The 23,143-nt window shown below is 35.1% G+C and overlaps 1 protein-coding gene across 1 annotated transcript in view; it reads right to left on the reverse strand.

Annotated features, from left to right (window-relative positions):
- Positions 1-265, reverse strand: part of LOC140138960 (dynamin-binding protein-like) — a 105,672-nt gene extending 105,407 nt beyond the window's left edge. Inside the window, 1 exon segment of the mRNA XM_072160741.1 lies at positions 74-265. Coding sequence (XP_072016842.1) covers positions 74-81 — 8 coding nt within the window. The 5' untranslated portion in view covers positions 82-265.
- Positions 266-23,143: the final 22,878 nt, after the last annotated feature.

A 23,143-nucleotide genomic window follows, 5' to 3' on the forward strand; every position in this document is an offset into this window, starting at 1 on the left:
ACTGTAGTGCAATTAACATCTATGTACATCAATATCAACTAAAAATAGTAATCAACAAAAATAGAAAAATTACCTTTTCATTGTCACAACAGTATCCAAATATGTCACAAAATTCAGAATTTCATCCTTATATTAAATCCAAAATGTAAATCCACTAATTAGTCCAGTGAAGGAATGACACTAAAATTCCGCTAGGCCAGTAGCGATATCTTATACCACTAAAAGCGCAATACAACCTAACGTGTAGATACATGGAGTAAACTCATCTCATGTATGTAGTCAATTTAATTTAGTCAATACCACCGACTCACACACACAGACACAGAGTTGCCATGAGGTAGATTTCAAGCCCAATTGGGCTTGATGGAGCGAATTCATGCAGCCAGTTTAATTTAGTCAATACCAGCGACTCACAAACATAGATGCAGAGTTGCCAGAGGCACATTTCAAGCCCAATTTAACTCCATTTCATCCTTCCATTTGGAGTGGATGAAAAAATCGGAGTCAAAACATTGCTTACTTTTGCAATGTAGGCTTAAGGCAACAAAATGGTGCAGTGCATAGGGCTCCAGGATATGGTTATGTAGTATATGGCTGCACATACTTGCAATTTGAGAGACAACCCTTTTGGGGGGCTAATTATAGGTTTAGATGGGGAATTCCCTTTAAAACTTCCTTGGCAATTGACCTTGAGTGACCCTAAATCATCCACCCAGCTGAAGGCCAAGGGTTTAACCGCAACGTCGGTGATAACATCTACCCAAAAAAGTGATTTTTTTTCTTTGACATGATTTAATTAATCACAATTTGTATATTATTTGGGTGTATTCTTAATACATTTAGGCGTATATCTGGGTATACATATTCCTAATCCTAATACATTTGGTGTATTTAAATAACTACATCTGGGTGTATTCTTAATATATTTGGGTGTATTTCTGAGACATCGGAGAGTATTCCAAAAACATTTGGGTGTATTTCTCAGACATCTGAGTCTTATTTCTGAGACATTATTGGGTGTATAATACATTTGGGTTCATTTCTGAGACATCTGGATGTATTATGGTCACACTATTGATCACCCACTGAGCAGAGGAAGTGTATTCATCTAGCAATCACCTGCTTCTTTGGGTGGTTTCTCCAATGCATTACATGTCAGTAATGTCACTCATATAAATATCAGGGTTTCAGCAAGGCTACCATAAAAACTGCACTCAAATTACCTTAAAATTTTGGTGAATTGATAAAAATTGATATGGAATCAGTGATTGTGTTATAAAATTTTACCAAATCACATGTTTGGTAACAATGGCATGTTTGATACTTTGCTTGGAAATTGGGCTACTTTGATTCAGTATGCCAATAGGAATATTTGTTTTTATTATCCTCATTGTGTCACAGAGTACAGGTATAAGCCCAATATTATTTTGAAATATGATAGTCATTTAACTTTTCATAGATATTCTAAAATATTTAAAAATATTATCGCTAAGCAATTTTTGTAACAAACACTAAGTTGCCGCCATGAAAACTCCCCTTATTCTAAAATTGAAAGATACTTTACAACATTAGAAAGTTTGCGCGTACTGCGATCGCAAGTGAGTTTTACGCAATACGCATAACTTTACAGCCTGCTACATGCACATGTCTCGACAAGGGTGTTCCACAATGACATGGCCACTATTCTCTATGGCGAATATACACAACACCCAGAAACAAATCAAATTCAGTGCTTACAGGCTAAACCACATCCATTGATTAAGAATGTGATGTAAAGTTACTGATTGGATATCGAACAGAAAATTGTTTTCAATCAAGTGTTTTTCCTGCTTTATTGGATGATTTCTTTGCTATAGCTAAAAACACCTAAATATGGGTGGGTGGATGATTTGGGTGGCTTTTCATTTCCATTGGGCAATGTCTTTGCTAAATTTAGTTTAAAAGCACCTAAATGTTATGACTTGGCTTGGGTGGCTTTTTCCTTATATTGGGCAATTTCTTTGCTAAATTTAGTTTAAAAGCACCTGTATGTTATGACTTGGTGGCCTTTTCCTTCCATTGGGCCATTTCATTGCTAAATTTAGTTTAAAAACACCTAAATATTATGTCTTGGGCAAGTTATTTCCCCTTCTTCCATTGGATGATTTCTTTAGTTTTAAGACACCTAAATATTCCGATTTGTGTGTTGTTGTTTTTTTTCCTTTATTTGGGTGTTTTTTGTTATTGTTAAATTCAGTTGATCACCTAAATATTATGATGTCGATGCTTTTTTCTTTCCATTTGGTGATTAGGTTTTTGCTAAATTTAGTTTTTTTAAATGTGTATGTCCTATATATGTTACGATTTGGATGTTTCTGTCCTTCAATAGGGTGATATCTTTGCTAAATTCAGTTTTAAAACACCTAAATATTATAATTTGGGTGTTTTTCCCCTTCCATTGGGAGTTTTATTTGCTTTATTTCCTGTTAAATTCAGTTTATGAACGACTAAATATTATGATTTGGGTGCTTTTTCCTTCCATTTGACCTGGTGCTTATTAAACTTCCTTTCTAAAATATTACAGCAACCCTGTTTATATACACACATATAAAGTAGTTGACGATGAAGCAAGCCACACAACACTCATAGATGCTACCCACACACAGCTTTAGGCAAATATACGATATGATCAATCACACAGGTCTGTTGTCGGTAAAATTGAATTGAAGATACGGCTGAAATAAAATCTTAAGTTATAGTGTTTTCTTGTATTAAACAGCACAAAAATGATTAAATCTCAAGAACCGCTATCCCAATTTTCATGGGGGATTTCAGCAAATTGTAGCCTATTGAATGGGTAAGAAGAAATGGTGATAAATACAAAATTGTTCTTTATGACAAAATACTCATTGTGCTTGAATCATGACAAATAACAACTATATGGTGTTAACATAGGCATTTTTTTTTAATTATGCAAGGTTTCAATATGACATTTAGTTCCCCTTATTTGCAGTATCATATGTGAAATGATAAGGGAAATACATTTAATGTAGAAAATATTAAATTGTAAGTTTCCTGTGCTACATAATATCATGCATGTACTACCTACAGTAGACAGCATGATACATAATGTCATGTCTATGCTACCTACAGTAGATAGCATGCTGCATAATATTACAGCTGTGCTATCTACAGTAGATAGCATGCTACATAATATCATAACCATGATATCTACAGTTGCATAATATCATTCCTGTCAATCCTGTGCTATCTACAGTAGATAGCACGCTGCATAATATCATGCCTGTGCTGTCTACAGTAGATAGCATGCTGCATAATATCATGACTGTGCTATCTACAGTAGATAGCATGATACATGATATCATGCCTGAGCTATCTACAGTAGATAGCATGCTGCATAATATCATGACTGTGCTATCTACAGTAGATAGCATGATACATGATATTATGCCTGTGCTATCTGCAGTAGATATCATGCTGCATAATATTATGCCTGTGCTATCTACAGTAGATAGCATGGTACATAATATTACACCTGTGCTATCTACAGTAGATAGCATGATACATAATATTACACCTGTGCTATCTACAGTAGATGGCATGATAAATAATACCATGTATGTGCTATATACAGTGGATGATAAGGATAATGAACTGAGTGTAATGCATTAGTCAAAATAATCGCACACGCCGTGGGAAACTCCATGGCAAGTGCAATTATCTTGACGAATGCATTTGCACGAATACATTATCCGTCATATACTTTGAGTGCATTAAAACAATAGGCAATATTAATTGCTGCATTCATTATATTAGTTTGAATATTAGGAAAATATCTTATATTTTAAAAACACCGTCAGGCCATTGACCAGGTAGTATTTAACTGGTCAAGAAAATCAATCACTGTATAAGTTAGCTATCAGTGGTATCGATTGCGCCTACGTCATACTTTAGTAACTTATTCACGCATGGTTTGTAACCAATGTGTGATCATTTAATATCGTGGTTCCAAACACAGAGAGCACTGAGCCAGTTGACCTGGAAACGATTGATTTTGACATCCCACTAGTACTACGGTGAATGGAGATGAGAGAAAAAACATGAACTGGACTTTATAGTTCTATAATTTGAACTTTAAAATCTACTTATATTAAACACACGACAGTGGAATTTTACAATTTGTTCAGTATTATAAAGCATGATCATGATATTATGCGCTAGTGTGTGTTTCCCGGGCGTGTTTATGTTATTTTAGATATAGGCCTACATATATTTCTGTAAATTAAAGGAGATCAGCTTCTTCTGCAAGGTGTCCTGCCTATAATACTGTGATGCAGTAGTAACGTTGTAAAGGAAAAAGCTTTCAAATGAAAACAGTTTTATTACCCTGTGACAAATTAACACACCTTGTTCCATGAACTTATTGACCACCCCTCATAACATCCCAACTGCTATCTAGATCCAGAGAGACACTAATTTGAAGCTAAATAATAATAATAACAATAATAATAATAATAATAATAATAATAAACACAAAAGATGACCATGTCCTTGGTCCATATCTCAAAGCCATTTCTTGCAACACCATGCTTGATATTCTTCAAAATTTCACAAAATTCATCTGAACATGCTGAAACAAACACAAAATACCCTCTTCTGATATTTGAACAGAAATAATTCATTTAGTTTAAAAACACATGGTTTCAAAGCGGATGTCTAAAATAAAATATCAGCTGCATGTACAAGCATGAAAAGTACACAAATTTTATGTGTCTTCAGTGTTGACTTGCATTAATTAATATGCTCATTAAATTAACTAGTCTATACATAGATATTACATTGATCTCATTAGAACCAGGATTGCCAAACCTGTCACTTAGTAGCCCAATTAGGTGACTTTCAATCATGCCACAACTGGAAACATGGCCACTAATTGATCATACCATAAAGTAAATTTTACAATTAAAAAAACAAAAAGTAAATTTTACAATTAAAAAAACAAAAAGTAAATTTTACAATTAAAAAAAACAAAAAGAAAGAATTCAAATTACTAAAAAAAATGACCTCCCTGTGTTCAAATTAATATTGCAATAGAAATGATCAATGATATCAAGCACATTTATTCGCAACCAATTTCTATTCTGTTACATGTATGTATAGTTGTATACCAGTAAAAAATACTCTCATTTTCTACCTATTCAGTACTGGTGCATTGGTTACTATGCTCATTGATTTAATTAGTCTATTCATGCATAAAATACTGACCTCATTAGAAGGAGCTCCTCAAATCAACACACAAATTAACATAAATTTGCCTATATAGAAACAGGGCAACCAGACAGGGGAAGTACTTCATGATATCATAGACCATTTTAAATGGTCTATGAGTATGATGATATGCAGTAGACAGCATTGACAAATTTTGTATGACATAAAAATTAAAGACCCATTCAGTGATTCCAGCGCAAGTGTAAACAAATTTAAATTATTTATAAATTGCTTAAAAGTGAAGGGTAAGTCATTCAAATTGTCATTTGGTATTTTTGAAATGAAAAATGTGGCAAAAAACACACAAAGAAAACAGCAGTATTGACGAAGTTTGAAGCCCCATTCAAATACATGTAGCTGATTTATATACTGTCAGTATATTAATTACAGATTCATGTAAATAATAATAATAATAATAATAATATTTATTTCTTATATAGCCCATTACATACAAAATCTCAATGCGCTTTACAATATATTAAAAACACCAAAACTACAAAAATTAATTGCACAAATACATTTCAACTATATCAAAAATATACAACTGATACCCAGATAAAACTCAGAACCAGCTGAGATGAGACTAGGTTAAAAGGTAAACAAATTTAAAAGTTTAAGAAACATCACTAAATGCATTGGTAAAAAGGTGAGTTTTTAACATACTCTTGAAATGATTGATGGAATCTGCAGATCTGAGTTGTATAGGCAAGTTGTTCCACAAGACTGGGGCTGCATTACAAAAAGCTCTCTCACCATAAAACTTTGTATTGCACTTTGGGACACTCAACAACTTTTGTGTAGTGGAACGTAGTGAACGGGTGGGTTGGTATGTATTAACCAATTCTTTTAAATACAATGGGGCTAGATCATGCAAGGCCTTGAAAGTAATCAGGAGCACCTTGTACACGATACGCTGATTAATCGGAAGCCAGTGGAGATCGTATAAAACTGGCTTCATGTGGTCACGATATTTTGCACGAGAGACTAGACGTGCAGCAGAATTCTGGATGCGCTGCAATTTGGCAATCTCATATTTTGGCAGGCCAAACAGAAGACTGTTGCAGCAGTCTAGTCTCGGTGACGAATGCGCAGTACAAGGCGCTCAGTTGATTTACTATCAAGATACTTGCAGATCTTTCCAATCTTGTAGATAGCAAAAGAGGCTGATCTTGTTAAAGCTTTTACATGCTCTTTCATGTTAAGTGCACTATCAATCACAACACCAAGATCTCGGGCTGAGGTCGATAGATCTATAGCTGCATTACCAATGGTAAGTGGTGGTAGTGGCAGGGTCTGGACAAATTGAGATGACAGATGAATAACCTCAGTTTTTGTATCATTCAGCATTAGCTTATTGGTAACTGCCCATGCCTTGATATCTGAAACACACCGTTCAATTTTATCAATACTCTCACTACGCTTGGATGGATCAAGAACTATATACAACTGTGTCTAAAATGCCTTATTTTGTCTTAAATACCCGGCTTTTGGCTGAACCACTAGCAGGCTAAGTTAACACATCTATGACAATGGCAAAGGTACCAAAATCTGAATTTTGATGACTTTTATGATCGTCCAGATGAGCAAATCACTGAATGGGCCTTTAACAAAAGTCAAAATAGCTCCTCACATCAATACAGATGTTAATTTAAAATTTAGCTTAGGTCTGTAGGAAAGATGAGAGAATAATTCAGTTTCTTATGTTTAAATGTTGGGATAATCCTAGTAGATCTGATGACAGCACTTATTTTAGTACTATCATGTTCTCCTTGACAGCAGTCTTCATTTAATTAGTAAAAAAGCAGCGATGTTTAGTGAGCTACGTATGTAAGACCACACAGCACATTTTGAAGGAATTTGCTGACCATTATAGCCCACTTGATTTTCACTATCACTGCCATTATCATCATCTGGTAAGCCAAGTTTAAGCCAATATGAAGTTAAAAGTTGCAGTGGACCAGAAGATTATTGAATTGAGGTCACCTAACCTGAGGTTGACAGCTATCATTAGGATCCACAACATGCTCTCTATCAGGGGCACAGTTCTTAAATCCCAGTACATTTGTATATTAATTGAATGACCTTTGAAAATTTGGGTACAAAAGCTCATACTATGTAACTTGAGGTTAAATTTTGCACTATGATTATGTAATTGAGGTTATTGGACTATACCATTGGGATGAGGCTATTGTGGTCCATACTGTATGGGTATATCCATTTGTACATATAGATGTTAGTCAAGATATAAAGTGAGCCAAGTGTTCACTGGTATGATTCAGGCATCTACAAAACAATTACAAAACCCATCTTGAATAAATTGGCCTCATTCAGACTACATAATAGTGTGTTTTGAATAATTAATTGATTTTAATATCCTGCTTACTGATTAGCTTGCAGTAACAGGCAATTTGTGCAAGATGTTTATTTTTATGCATTTTGCAGGCTCCTAGTTTTAACTTTTAAAACAAAACCTGTCAAAAATCAAAATATTAATTAGTAGGATATTTTAGAATTATCAATTTTTCACAATTTTAACTGCTCTGAACAGTTTGTGTTTTTTTGTTTTTGTTTTGTTTTTACACGGTTTCAAACAGTTATACATTAAAGGCTATGGTCCGCATGCACAAAACAAGTTAGACCGGGTCCAACTTTAGACCTGGTCTGTCTGTGGAGGTTAGAATTAGGGAAGGGTCATTTTACTCTTTTCTTTTACTCCTTTAGTCTAGCAAAGTTCAAAAGTTCAACTGCCTCCATCTAATATCAAGCTACATGTATTTGGCCTCAATGAATCTATAATAATATATTGAGTAAGGTCTAATCTACATTAGACCAGGTCTAAAGTTTCGTGCATACAGGCATATGGTTCTAAAATATTTTTGCACGCTTTTAAATATGGAGATTCTGAAATTAAGAATTAATGCAGATTTTTTTGCAAATTTTTGAGAAAAGAGCTAGTATAAATTTTCTGCATTTTTCGGCAAACTGTTTTGTTTTGTTTTTGCTGCTTCGCATCCAAATAGCTGATTTTTTCAAAAATTTGACAAATACAATAACAAGGGGATCACATAGGGCTATGCAGCAAATCCAATTTCACATACCTATGTGTACAGGTTTATAAGACAAACCCTTTTTTTTTGTCTAAACATCACAAAATATCCCAATTGTACAGCTTTTTCCAACCTGATCAAAACATACTGTCAATTAAATTGTTCTCAGGGACTGGAGTGTGCTATATTAGGTACAAGAAAGTCATATATTATTAATTGATTTCAGATATTAGCATACAACATTCAAATTGTGTACAGGGCATATTAATTAGCCATTCATTGATTATTCTATACACTATTCAGTCAAAGTTGGTACATGACATACAGCATCCAGTCAAATTTGCACATGGTATAATTTAGCTAACTACACAGCCATTATATTGATTTTGTAGTGTATAGGCCATTCAGTCAAAGTTGATGTATGGTTAAGCAGCAAACCACGCAAACAAAATAATTGATTGAAGCGAAGTTGAACCTGCAATTACTTCCGTCTATTTATGGTTAAAAAGATCTGGGAATGTATGCCTGGTGTTAACCCCATAAGCTCAAAGTTAGTTGTAGTGTATTTCCAACCTAAATACCAGTAGGTGTGTTCAGATGCCCAAAGAATTCTTGAGGATCAGCATACTTGAGAATTAAGTCAATCCCCGATTGCATGTCCACACAATTTCACTGAAGACCGGAATCTTTGAATTCTGCGCTGATGTCAGAATTACAACCGGAAGCTTACTATGACCAATCTAGTGACAGGTCAAATTGATTTCATACCAAGGTTATAGGTCAAGTATAGGTCCCGTACTTGATAATTGCAAAATAGGCGGGCGCGGACATCCGGGTGTTTAGCAACAAATTGAGTTATATTCCCTAGCAACAAGTGAGTCAAAATAAAAACATTCTATGCACACACTCAATGTAGGCGTCACACACGTGATGTGCAGGGCGCAATTGTGCAGTGGCTTTTATAATTTATTTGCACATATTGTTTTTCACCGGGATTTGATTATTTTCACCGGCATGACAGCTCCGCCCTTGGCTATAGCTTATTCACACTGCTACAGCACTTAAGACTTGAGGATCACTCTGGAAAATCGCAAATTCCCCTAAATTTCTTGGGGATAAATTTGGGGACAAACTTAGGGATTGGAATCAAGACAGTTCTCATGCCCGATTTCCCTAAGTTTTTCCTCGATGACCGTGTTGCTCAAGCAAAAAGCCCTCAGTGTGAACATGCCTATTATTACATGTATCTATAGCAAATGATCTACAGAGTATTAAGGGATATCAAAAGATTGTCATAGCCACTAAACCACCTGCTCCTATGTATTACATGCTGTACTGCTTCTTTCTAATGCAGTCAGTATTATGGCAGTGGACATCTCACTGAGTAGTTTTGATGGACAATTCCAGTTGAAATGCATACACCCCCTACAGCACAGGCATGATAAATGTATCATTCTATCTACTGTAGATAGCACAGGCATGATATTATGTTACATGCTATCTACTGTAGATAGCACATGCATGAAATTATGTAGCATGCTATCTATTGTAGATAGCACAGGAATGATATGTATCATGCTATCTTCTGTAGATAGCACAGGCATGATATTATGTAGCATGCTATCTTCTGTAGATAGCACTGGCATGATATGTATCATGCTATCGTCTGTAGATAGCACAGGCATGATATTATGTAGCATGCTATCTTCTGTAGATATCACAGGCATGACATGTATCATGCTATCTTCTGTAGATAGCACAGGCATGATATTATGTAGCATGCTATCTACTGTAGATAGCACAGGCATGATATTATGCAGCATGCAATACACTGTAGACAGCACAGAAATGATATTGTACAGCATGCCCCCTATCTATGGGAGAAATTATCTTGTGGATAATTGTGGATTCTAAATGGAGTCATTCATTCGGGTAACTCAATATGAAATTCACACTCCCTGTGTTAAAGGTTACGGTAATGTCTTAAAAATGGGGTGTATGGATTTCAACTGGAATAGCCCATATGTGAGGCACTATCAGTGAACCCAGCAAAAGAGGAAAATTCAAAATTGGTAATAATTGCTTTTAACAGTGATGGATATTAAGTGAATATAAAGATTATTATCATACCACTAAGGGAAATATCAAAGAACACCGCTAACCTGATATATTTTCGTATCTAGTCAGTGAGTGCGTATTTTACGCTTTATATCTAGTCAGTAAGAGCGTGCTTTCAAAGCCCGACACGCGCGTAATGGGCGAGGTACGCCAGATAAAGGCGACTCACGAAACCGGGCGCGTAAAATGCACGCAATCTGTAATACGCGGAACAGTCATCTATTTTTTGCAAAGTTTTCCTATTTAGCAGCAATTAAAATGTTTAAAACGTAATTATTTCCAAATTTAGAATGACTTAGTGGTATGATAAATTAAGAGTTCAGCGTCGGTATAGTGCGGGAAATTATACGTGCGCTCAGTGTCATACTGGGTTCAGCCTTCGCTTCACCCAGTATGACACTTCGCACGATAATTTCCCCGCACTATACCTCCGCTTCACCTAATAACTAATATTATTGTCATTAGGAATATTTTTCATATAAACAAAATAGGCAAAATCTAGAAAACTGTAGAATTTAAACATAAACATATTTGCTAATTGTTATTTTCGTGGTAGCTGCTTTGAGCCAAAAAGGTGCAAAAATAAATGTTACGTGGCAATTCAGTAGACATTTTATTTACTATCTTCAGTAGACAGCATTCTATCTGCTATCTTCAGTAGACATTTTATTTGCTATCTTCAGTAGACAGCATTTTATCTGCTATCTTCAGTAGACATTTTATTTACTATCTTCAGTAGACAGCATTCTATTTGCTATCTTCAGTAGACATTTTATTTGCTATCTTCAGTAGACAGCATTTTATCTGCTATCTTCAGTAGACATTTTATTTACTATCTTCAGTAGACAGCATTCTATTTGCTATCTTCAGTAGACATTTTATTTGCTATCTTCAGTAGACAGCATTCTATTTGCTATCTTCAGTAGACATTTTATTTACTATCTTCAGTAGACAGCATTCTATTTGCTATCTTCAGTAGACATTTTATTTGCTATCTTCAGTAGACAGCATTTTATCTGCTATCTTCAGTAGACATTTTATTTGCCATCTTCAGTAGACAGCATTTTATCTGCTATCTTCAGTAGATGGCATATCATGGCATAAATTGTGATTTGTTAAGGTAAGTAGTTAGGGTCTTCATTCGAGTTGAAAAATTAACCTTAAAATCTAATCCTTAATCTTAATATCTAAACCCTATAATTGTAAACCCTAACCACAACATAGTAACTGCCCATGTAAATGTTCTCAATTTAGTGGTATGGAGACAGATTGATTGTCATGCATACATGCACAGACACATTTTGCATTGCATTGAAAATGCACTCTAGACCTGAATGTCTTTGAAGAGAGATAGAATTTGCCCTTCATGCCAGGCTAATGTTTGTATAACATTTCACATTTTAATTTGGAGTACTAGTACTGTATACAGTATTGAAATTTCATATCTCTTATTATGGGAGCTAGATTGACGCTTTTATAGCAAGGGTGGATCCGGGATTTCTGAAAAGAGAGGGCCAATCTCCTCGTACCTTTTCTGTGATTTTCTGGGTTTTGCTGTATTGATAACCCATATTCCTGTTATCCACGGCTCTAACAACTGTGTGATGAGGCAGTTCAATACTGAATAACCTGTTATAAATTAATGTGAATATAATACATATAATACTTGTTTTAATATATTTGGCTGATCCCCGGGCTGATCTATGCCATTTATCAGTGTTTAATTTACCTGGTGTAGCATAGCAAAATGCTATGCAAACTTCGGGAATTGATATACAAAAATAAATAGTGCATTTAGCAGTTTTTAAAAAAACCTGAATTCAAAAGCTATGTTCAGTTTGGGGATTTTCAAATTGTTATATAAAACAAACAGTGTTCAGCATGAGAACATGGGAAATCAAATTGATATGAAATTAGCTGATTTCTCTTCAGTTCAAAATACTGATTGGTTCACATATGAGATGAACTGCCGAACTCAATATTATTATTTCCTCACATAGAGTTGAATTCAAAGACTCAAATCACAAGGGAGCTCATTATCATCACCACACATCATCATCTCCTCATTTGAAATGGACAGATTTCCCTATGAAGCACTCAAAGGCAGAGTTGCCAACTCACCAATTGGTAGCCCAATTGGGTGGCTTGCTGTGTTCTAGCCACGTCGGTCGGCACTGGTACTAAGCTTAAATATATTGGTCACCGACCGGTACAAAAAATCTTTGAAATCACAAAAAATGCACAAGTTACAACCAAGATGCTGAGAGACATTACGATTTTGATTTGGAGACTAATTTTGAAAGATAAATTGACCAGACCCTCAATAACGTAATAGAATATTGTAATACGCTCACACATGGACTCGTATTCAGCTAGCATATATTATCATAATTAATGCATGATCATGATTATGACGTAATGGGAAATATCAGGGTATCACCGATGTGATTGGCTAATTGCGTGATATGAGTGCAAAGGTCACCCTACGTCACTCTCGCAAACAACTAGAACATGTGTGCCTGAAGCGAGAAAGTCAGTCGCATTGTTCCGTTTGACAGATCAGTGACTTCCACAGACCGGCAATAAAATTGTGCTAGCTTATAACTCTCGTGACTTTTTAAAAGATTTTTGAAACATATTTTGACAATTTCCTGTCCCATAGAAAGAAATGGTGACGATAAAAATTGTGCAATTTTTTGACACTGACCCCCTTGCTTTTTAGCAGTTTCTTGTTCTAGAATTGGGTGACTTTTTAATGATCTGACTTACCATTTGGGCTGAATAGTTTTAGCAACCTTACTCATATGCAATATGATAAGCCAATAGCAGACTTAATTATTGCACTGACTTGTATGCAAGAAGGCCATTTAGCAATAGCTGCCATGTGTCATATGTGCACAATATAGAATGCAGAAAGTGTCAGATGTCTATAGGGCAGCTATTGCAGCTTTCTCCTACTACATGTAAACCCTTAAATTCTTGCACTGACTCATATGGGAATTCATCTTAAGGGGCTTTGACCATCAAGAGGTAACATAAGTCATTCATATTATATCAGATTCATTCCAACCTTGCTAGATATTTGCTTATAATGATGATATGATTTGTATGACTGATTGTACAGGGTGGGTTATAAGTAATTGCCATATTAGATTCATCCCAACATTGAAGGATAGTTGCCTCTATAAAGGTGACACTTGTCTTAAACAATCCAAGGAAAAGGTAAATCAAATCATTCCCCTTGGTGCAGCTCAATCAACCACCCACCACAAGTTTGGTCACTGTGGTTTTAATCAAGGCATAACTGAATTTCAAATCTAGTAATGCTGACTGCCTTCATCATGATGTTCACATTACAGATATTAAGAGCTTTCTCTGATGAAAAATCGTCTAGATTGGTTAATGACATGAAATAATCATCTGAGAAACCAAAAAATATAGAGCTTTTAGACCCCTTAGCAATTCCTACTGACAATTCTTACCATACCCCTGATTGGTTCAATATCTGACATAGGCCTCTTTGTAACTAATCAAAGTAGTTCTTAGAGGCTGATAACTTATAGTGCCACCAGTGACATTGCCAGTGCTCGCCAAACTGGACAGAAACAATTGAGGACATATTAGGAAAGGAGGAAGAAAACTGGAGCAAGAAAGAGTAAAAGGTAAGTGAAGGAGGATAAAAGGGAAGGAAGAGAAAAGAAGAAGGGAAAAGGGGGAAAAGAAGAGAAAGAAATCTATAGATAGTGACAATTCATTGTGTCCCTTTAAATATATGGATGCATCCTCAAATTGAAACCCACACACATTTCGATAAGCTTTGAGTCGGTTAAACATTCCTAATTTGTGTGTCGGCTGGATGCTATAGACAGTGACAACTGCACACAGTAAGCCCCTAGGCATAACATACAATGTATTTATGCTAAACCCAAGATCCATGATAAGTACGAAGTTAAAAACTGATATCTTCAGTAGCTGGCATTATTTTTTCATGTTATCATCAGTAGATAACATTATTATTAATGCTATCTTCAGAAGATAGCATTATTACTTCATGCTGTCTTCAGTAGATAGATAATTATTGCATGTTATCTTCAGTAGATAGCATTATTTCATGTAATCATCAGCAGATAACATTATTATTGTTATCATCACTAGACAGCATCATTATTTCATGATATCTTCAGTAGATAGCAGTATTCATTCATATAATACCTTCAGTAGATAGTATTATTATTTCAAGCTATCTTCAGTAGATAGCAGTATTCATTGATATAATATCTTCAGTAGACAGCATTATTATTTCAAACTATATTCAGTAGATAGCAGTATTTATTCATATAATATCTTCAGTAGATAGCATTATTATTTCAAACTATCTTCAGTAGATAGCAGTATTCATTCAATTATAATTATTATTATCTTTTCGTAAAACGTAGCAGAATTTTGATGTCATATTTTCCCCTTATATGAGTTATTGCTTACGCACTCATTTGGCTATTCCAGTTAAAATACATATACCCCATATGAAAGGCATGACTTTTATCTCCCACACAGAGGTGTGAATTTCAAATGGAGTCACCCGTTTAAAATTCACACTCCTTGTGTGGAAGAGTATAAGGTCAGGTATCCCAAAGGGGGTGTGTAGATTTCAATTGGAACAGCCCAATTATATGTGACATGTTTTACTATGTGATATTTTTATTCCAAACCTGATCTTTGTATTATTTATCGTAATTGCATTAGTAAGTCTCTCATCATAGAGTTCCACACTTAAAACAGTCAAGAGAGCTCCTAGTGATTTGTATAATCTATCTAATATACTTTGATCAGCTCATAATCGGCGGGAATTATTAGGCTTTTACCACTACGCTGAAAAGTAGACTAGCGTTAAGAGTGACATAGTTGATCTGCCTAGTCAATATTTTGTGTGTTACAGAAAGTAGACAAAGTATAGGACTTAAATTTTAATTTGTAATACCTCTGGTGAGATGTCACAAGGCAATTCTACAAATAAAATATATTGATATTAATCCGCAATGTTATATTAGACCCATCGATTATGAGCTGATCAAACTATAGATGATTATTCTCTCGACAAGAAGGGGGAGAGCTGGAAAGGAGCGTGAAAGGGGAATGAAAAGAACAGAACAAGAGAGTGATGAAAGATAGAAGAAAATAGAGAAAGAGAGAGAGGCTGATTGACAGTGAGAAAGGGATGATAGTGAAAAAGAAGAGAGGTGATTTCTATGTACATTCCAACTTCGGTTAATATATTCAAGCATTTCCTTTTTATGCACCAGATCAAATCTGCCCTGTTGAGAAGAACACCCCCGTGATTTGTAAATTATTAATGCCAGCTCAAAATTTAAAATTCAAATGTATATTAGATAAGATATGTGCTGAATTAATAATTTTATTATATGCCAATGATTTGTCATTAGAGAAATTGGAAGAAAAGAGAGAATCAGTCAGTTTCACTATGTGCGCAATGAATATGGTTTAAAAAAATACTATAAGGGATTGCATTACTTTTTCACATGTTTTTACTGAAAATGATTTCCATAAATACATTCCAACTCCCATTAATATATTCAAGCATTTCCTTCTTATACCGCAGGTACCGGTATACCAGATAAAATATGGCCCTTAGAGATGAACACCCCCATGATTTGTAAATTATTAATGCCAGCTCAAAATTTAAAATTCAAATGTATATTAGATAAGATATGTGCTGAATTAATCATTTTATTATATGCTAATGATTTGTCATTAGAAAATTTGGAAGAAAAGAGAGAATCAGTCAGTTTCACTATGTGCGCAGACTAGGGCCAGACTAGGGATTGTATTGCTGTTTCAGATGTTTTTGCTCAAAATGATTTCTATAAATACATTCTAATTTCCATTAATATATCCAAGCATTTCCTTCTCATACCGGCACACCAGACAAAATATGCTCCTTCGAGAAGAACACCCCCGTGATTTGTAAATTATTTATGCTAGCTTAAAATTTAAAATTCAAATGTATATTAGATAAGATATGTGCTGAATTAATCATTTTATTATATGCTAATGATTTGTCATTAGAAAATTTGGAAGAAAAGAGAGAATCAGTCAGTTTCACTATGTGCGCAGACTAGGGCCAGACTAGGGATTGTATTGCTGTTTCAGATGTTTTTGCTCAAAATGATTTCTATAAATACATTCTAATTTCCATTAATATATCCAAGCATTTCCTTCTCATACTGGCACACCAGACAAAATATGCTCCTTGGAGAAGAACACCCCCGTGATTTGTAAATTATTTATGCTAGCTTAAAATTTAAAATTCAAATGTATATTAGATAAGATATGTGCTGAATTAATCATTTTATTATATGCTAATGATTTGTCGTTAGAGAAGTTGGAAAAAAAGAGAGAATCAGTCAGTTTCACTATGTGCGCAATGAATATGGTTTGAAAAAGATGATAAGGGATTACATTGCTTTTTCACATGTTTTTGCTCAAAATGATACAAAAATAAATACATTCCAACTTCAGTTAATATATTCATGCATTTCCTTCTCATACCGGCACACCAGATAAAATATGCTCCTTCGAGAAAAACACCCCCATGATTTGTAAATTATTTATGCCAGCTCAAAATTTAAAATTCAAATGTATATTAGGTAAGATGTGCTGAATTAATCATTTTATTACATGCTAATGATTTGTCGTTAGAGAAATTGGAAAAACCGAGAGAAAGAAAGCAAAAACTGAGAACTAAACAAGAAAGAAGTAAAAGGATGGAAAGTAAATGGAGGAGACAGACAGATAAGGCCAAAAAAAAAAGAAGGTTCGTCTCAAAGCTTGGGCGTGCGTTTGTAAAATACAACGATTTGACAAAAAACAAATGCGGAAAATTTTTTTAATTCAAAATTTTTTTTTATAGTTTTTTCCAGAAAAAATTGGCGAAAATCAGACTTTTTCTCAAAATACCATGAAAAAAGTCGAATAAAAAAAATAAATTAAAAAAAAATCGAATTTCGCATTTGTTTTTAAATTTCTTGTGAGCTTTGAGACAAACCTTTTTTTTTTTTTTAATATCTATCACTGTATTCAAGCATTCCTTTCTTATACATTATTCCCTTCTTCATCAGACTTCCTTGTCAAGCATTTAAAAAGACAACCACCGCGTATCTAGCATAAAATCTTACTACTATAAGAACACCCCTGTGATTTCTTAATTATTTCTACAGTGGCCTGAAGTGACTACCGTATTTCCAAATAGTCGCCCCCCAAATAAACGCCCCCACCACTTTTTTTTTCAACCAAGATGTTTCAAAAATGCCGATATTTCCATGCTATCTTATGTAGTAAGCTTACCAAGTTGCCCACATGGTAGATAATAGCGTCAATAATTGGCGAAAATCTGGATTGGAAACCCGGAAATGAACCAGAAGTCCGTGTTTCTAGTTCATATTTCATCATTTTAGCGTTTTTTATCGTTCTAAAATTGACCTTGAATAAACGCCCCCCCCCCCCTTGGGAAAATGTAACGGCCCCGGGGGCGTCTTTTTGACGAAATACGGTATTCAGATAAAGCCTGTAAAAATGCGGGACTTTGGGCTACAAAGCTTCAAAATGAGCTAATAATAAATGAAAGAGCAGAAATTTGGAGTAACAAAAAGTAGGATATCCTAAATATTGGAGGAAATCTGGCATCCCTGTTTATAATACCTATTAGAAAAGATCTATGCTGAATCAATAATTTTATGTGAGATTTGCGCTAATGATTTGCCATTGAGAAAGTGGAGAGAAGAAAGAATGATAGAAAATTGAGAACTTAAAAGGAAAGAGAAATAAGAAAATGTAGAGAATGAATAGAAAAGGTTCTATAAATATAATCCAACTTCCGTTAATATATATATTCTTATATTGATACACCGGATAAAATATGCCCCTTCGAGAAGAACACCCCTGTGATTCGTAAATTATTTATACTAGCTGATAATTTAAAATTTAAATGTATAAGATATGTGATGAATCAGTAGTTTTATTATATGCTAATGATGATTTGCCATTAAAGAAATTGGGAGAAAAGAGAAAAAGAGCCAAAATAGAGAACTAAACGAAAGAAGAATAAGGTTGGATAGCAATGGAGAAAGACAGACAGGTGATATCTATCAATGTATTCAAGCATTCCCTTACTACATGACAGATAAAGTATAGCCCTACTATATAAACACCCCTGTGGTTTCTACATTATTTATAAGACCTTCTAATTTAAAATTGAAATGTATAGTACATCAGATCTATGCAGAATCAATCATTTCATTATTTATGTACTCCATGATTTGTCATCTGGGGAGTAGCCGAGTTTAGGAAAGAAATAAGATTTTGACGTTTCAGATGTCTATCCTCACATTTTCGTCTCTACTTTAGATTTTTGTTCTGGAAACTAGGGTAGCGCTGCATTATGAATGTATTGTGCAACTTATAGCCCTCGAAAATTAAATTACAGCCACAAAATTTATCCGAATTTATTAGAAATTAGCCCTGAAAGGAAACTATTTTGAGGCTTGTAGGTCAACGAAAATGGGGATTTAGGATAAAGCCACGATTTCTCTGTGTTACAAAATTAAAATTCTATGTTACAAATTGGATGATTTCTGTGATTTTCCGTTTTCCAATATAAAGCACTGAAAAGTGAAAACAAACATACTTTAGAAGTGTATTTTCTATTACCTTTAACTGTAGTAGGCCTAGAATTAATGCCAAAATGGACTGTTTGCAAATCAACACAAAAAAGTTAGACATTTTACACAGTTTTTTTACTATTTTGTGGCATTTTCAAATTTTTGTCGGCAAACCCTGAATTCTGTGAATTTTTCTGTTTTTCCGTATCACAGAGAAATCGTGGCTTTAATTTAGGGGATGTAGCCCCTGAAATCTTGAAGGTAGTCCAGAAATTACGCGGTGATTTTTTTCAAAAATGTATTCCACCCCCATTGACAGAATGGTCCACTTTTCAGTGACACAATATTAAAATTTTCAAGGGGTTATACAATGTACATGTCTTTATACATCACACAAAGGGGGAATTGTGCAGTAACTACCAGAAGCAGAAGCAGAAGCCTTGCATGAAAGCAAATCTATTTGAGATAAAGGTCCACAATTTGGAAATTCCACACTTCACACAAAAACAACAACATGAAGTGGCTTACCAGCCTGATAACAGCCCACATATTTTGTACGGACAATAATGTTACACTATTGTCCATAGAGTACAAAATATGTGGGCTGTTTTGTTTAAAAACTAAACTTCAAAAGACTTGAGTACAAATATTGGTCTGAGTGGAGATCTGAGTGAACCCTGGCATATTTCATTTGTACAGTGTAGGCCTACATCATAATACTATGCATCCAGTAACACGTTATCCCATGTAAGAGTCTAGTCTTATGCAGTAGCAGTATTGATTGTGAATAAGTGATCTACGCTAGCACAACTAATAGCTAAGCATGAAATGTTCCTGTGCTTAAAAAAATTCACAAATTTTGCATGTGACACAGAGGAGCAAAATTTGCATGTTTAAAAACATGATAATAAAAAGAATGAAAATAAAACTCACAGATATTTGCTGCTATCTTGCTAATCAGCTAAAGGGCTTATGAGGGCCATGAACTAATACAGCTATGAAAACAGCAACTATTAGTCACTAGCAACTTATAAATTCTAATTTGTAACATGATTTTGTGGTGCATAATTAAAAATTAATAATAATAATAGATAGCAGGGGTGAAATTAAGTGGGAGACGGGAGCCGTTTGGCCTCCAGAAACTCTGAAATGGCCCCTAGTTCCATCTCAATTTTAGTTGACCAGGAGATATGTTTCTCACAAAACTGGCCCCATGGATAGTGAACCAAATATATCAAATTACAAGCAAATAGTGCTTATTTAACTCATCCAGCCCATCTTTATTTTTATTGGCCCTTGGTAATTGGAAATGGCCCTTGGTTCTTTCAAATCTTGGTGAACCAGAGGCCACTTTTTTGCCAAAGTGGCCCCTGATTTATTTTCACCCTTGATAGATACTCAACAAGATGTACAAGTAAAGGGTGCTGCACACTTATAAACAATTTTAATCCCATACCTGGGCTGCTTTCTCTGTTATCTTCAGTAGACAGTATTTCATGTGAAGCCCCCCCCTACACGCCTTCACCGACAACCGTGGACCCTTATTGTGTGTGTGGTTGTTAACAGTGAAACCGTGGACCCACACACACAGACATATCATAACCCAAACATGGACTTCTTTGGTATTTCACCGCTAACCGTGGTCCTGGTATTACACCTACCATAGAGGACCCTACCCCATATGCAAAGTTATGCTGTATAGCACCCTCTGCCGCTGTCCTACGACCGTGGACGTCCACGTTTCGCAGTTTATGGTTTTTCACTACATAAGTGTGGACTCAAAGTCCACGTTTGTAGGTGAAAACAAGCGCTCATATGCATGGCATGACACACAAACAATTACACAGTCCACTCCAAATCTACATGTGCTTAAACATGCGCTTACAAACTAACTCCCACCTTGTAAAAGCCTCTGCACTATCTTAGACTGCCATCCAAGATATCTAACAATGATTCACCCTGTCTCTGCCTCAGTATGTAGCATGCAATATATTCCAATGTTCTGTTACAAACTATATATTCCACTGTGTTTTAGATGCATACAAATCACACACTACAACCTATATCCATGGCCATAGTTGGGTTTTATAGAAATGATCGGCTTGACACACACATCATGAAGGTGAGCTGCTGCATGACTCGATCCTAATCAATATGACGTACATGCACAGGACGTGACACACACTCACACACAATTATACAGCACACTCCACACCTACATGTGCTTAAACATCCGCTTACTAACTATCACATACCTTGTAATTTAAGCTTCTTCTGCTTAGACTGCCAACTCAAGATATCGAATAAATGATTCACCCCGTCTCTGCCCCCACGTGTACATGTAGTACGCAATATATTCAAATATTCGCTTAAATTGAGTCATATTTCACTGTCTTAAAGATGCCTGCAAATCAGACACCACAACCTATATATCCCGTCATAGTTGGTTTTATAGAAATGCTCAACTTGACACACACATAAAATTAAGGTGAGTCGCTGACTCGATCCCGATCAATAAGACGTACATGCACAGGACATGGCACACACTCACAAACAATTATACAGTACACTCCAAACCTACATGCGCTTACAAACTAACACCCACCTTGTAAAAGCCTCTGCACTATCTTAGATTGCCAACCCAGGATATATAATCAAGTATTCACCCCGTCTCAGCCCCCGCATGTAGCACGCAATATATTCCAATGTTCAGTTACAGAGTAATATTCCACTGTGTTAAGATGCTTACAAATCAAACACCACAATCTATATCCATATATTCACCATAGTTAGTTGGATAAGAAATGATCCACTCCAGATACACACTATCATCAAGGGATAGGACTTGTCCTCAGTAAATTCATTGAATCATAACGCTATAAGGCCACTTGACGTGCTTGCTCCTGTGTACAAACCACACAAGTGATTAACAGACACCGGCAGAGAAAAAAACGACCAAACTGATCGCTCCACTGTATATGTATAGCGGAATAATTTTAGCGGTCTTAATTTTTCACGGTCGGTGCATATTGCTGTGTTGGTATTGACGAGCATGTTCTATGCAAGCTAACTGAAGATGTGATTAACACTACACATGGAGAGAAAAACGACCGAACTGATGATATCGTTGTAACTTATGCATGGAGCTGTATCACTAGAGATGCCAATGATTTTTTGCAGTACAGTAGCATATAAATTTTCATGACTAGAGTATATTGCTGTGCTATAGGATTGACGAGCATCTGTGCAAGCAAACCGTAGAGAGAGAGAGTGAGAGAGAGACGACCAAATTGATGATATTGTTCCAACTTATGCATGGAGCGGTGTATGGATGTCAATATTTTTTGCAGTAGCTAATATTCACAGCCAGTGCATATTGCTGCGCTTGTATTGACTAGCATCTATGTGAGTTATAACCTAAAATGTAACTGACAGACAGAAAGAGAGGGAGTCAGGGAGAGAGAATCAGAGAGGGACAAGAATAACCAAACTGGTAGAGTTCTAACTTAACCCTCTGCACACAGACAGATGTTGAACAACTTTCAAAATTTTCAAATATTGTTTGGAAATTAAATAATAATTCGATTTTTTTACCAAATATCTGGAATCAGTATGAAAAATGCATGAGTCTAAACAAGCTGAGCAGGTGGTACTTACGAAAACCCCGAAATTTTAGTAAATTTCTGAAAAACTATCTTTACAATGTGAAGCAAATCGCCATAGCGGTGTCAGTTATGTCAATGATTTTTTGCAAAATTTTCATGGTCAGTGTACATGTATATTGGCAAGGATACTTTGTGGGAGCTAACTGTAGCAGTGATTTTAAAACGAGAGGCAAGATCAAGAAAATACTGATGATATTGTTCTAACTTATACACAAAGCTTTTGCATCAGTTCTTTAATATTTGTTATTATAATTATAAGGCAATACAGTAAAAGTGGCACACAAATGTTTTTGGATGAGTTCAAACAAAATAACATCTCTCACAAACTAAACACTGAAATTTTGTAAAATAAAAAGTATTGAAAAGCTGA

The sequence above is a fragment of the Amphiura filiformis genome, chromosome 18 (assembly GCF_039555335.1).
Source record: "Amphiura filiformis chromosome 18, Afil_fr2py, whole genome shotgun sequence".
Taxonomy (NCBI): Eukaryota; Metazoa; Echinodermata; class Ophiuroidea; order Amphilepidida; family Amphiuridae; genus Amphiura; species Amphiura filiformis.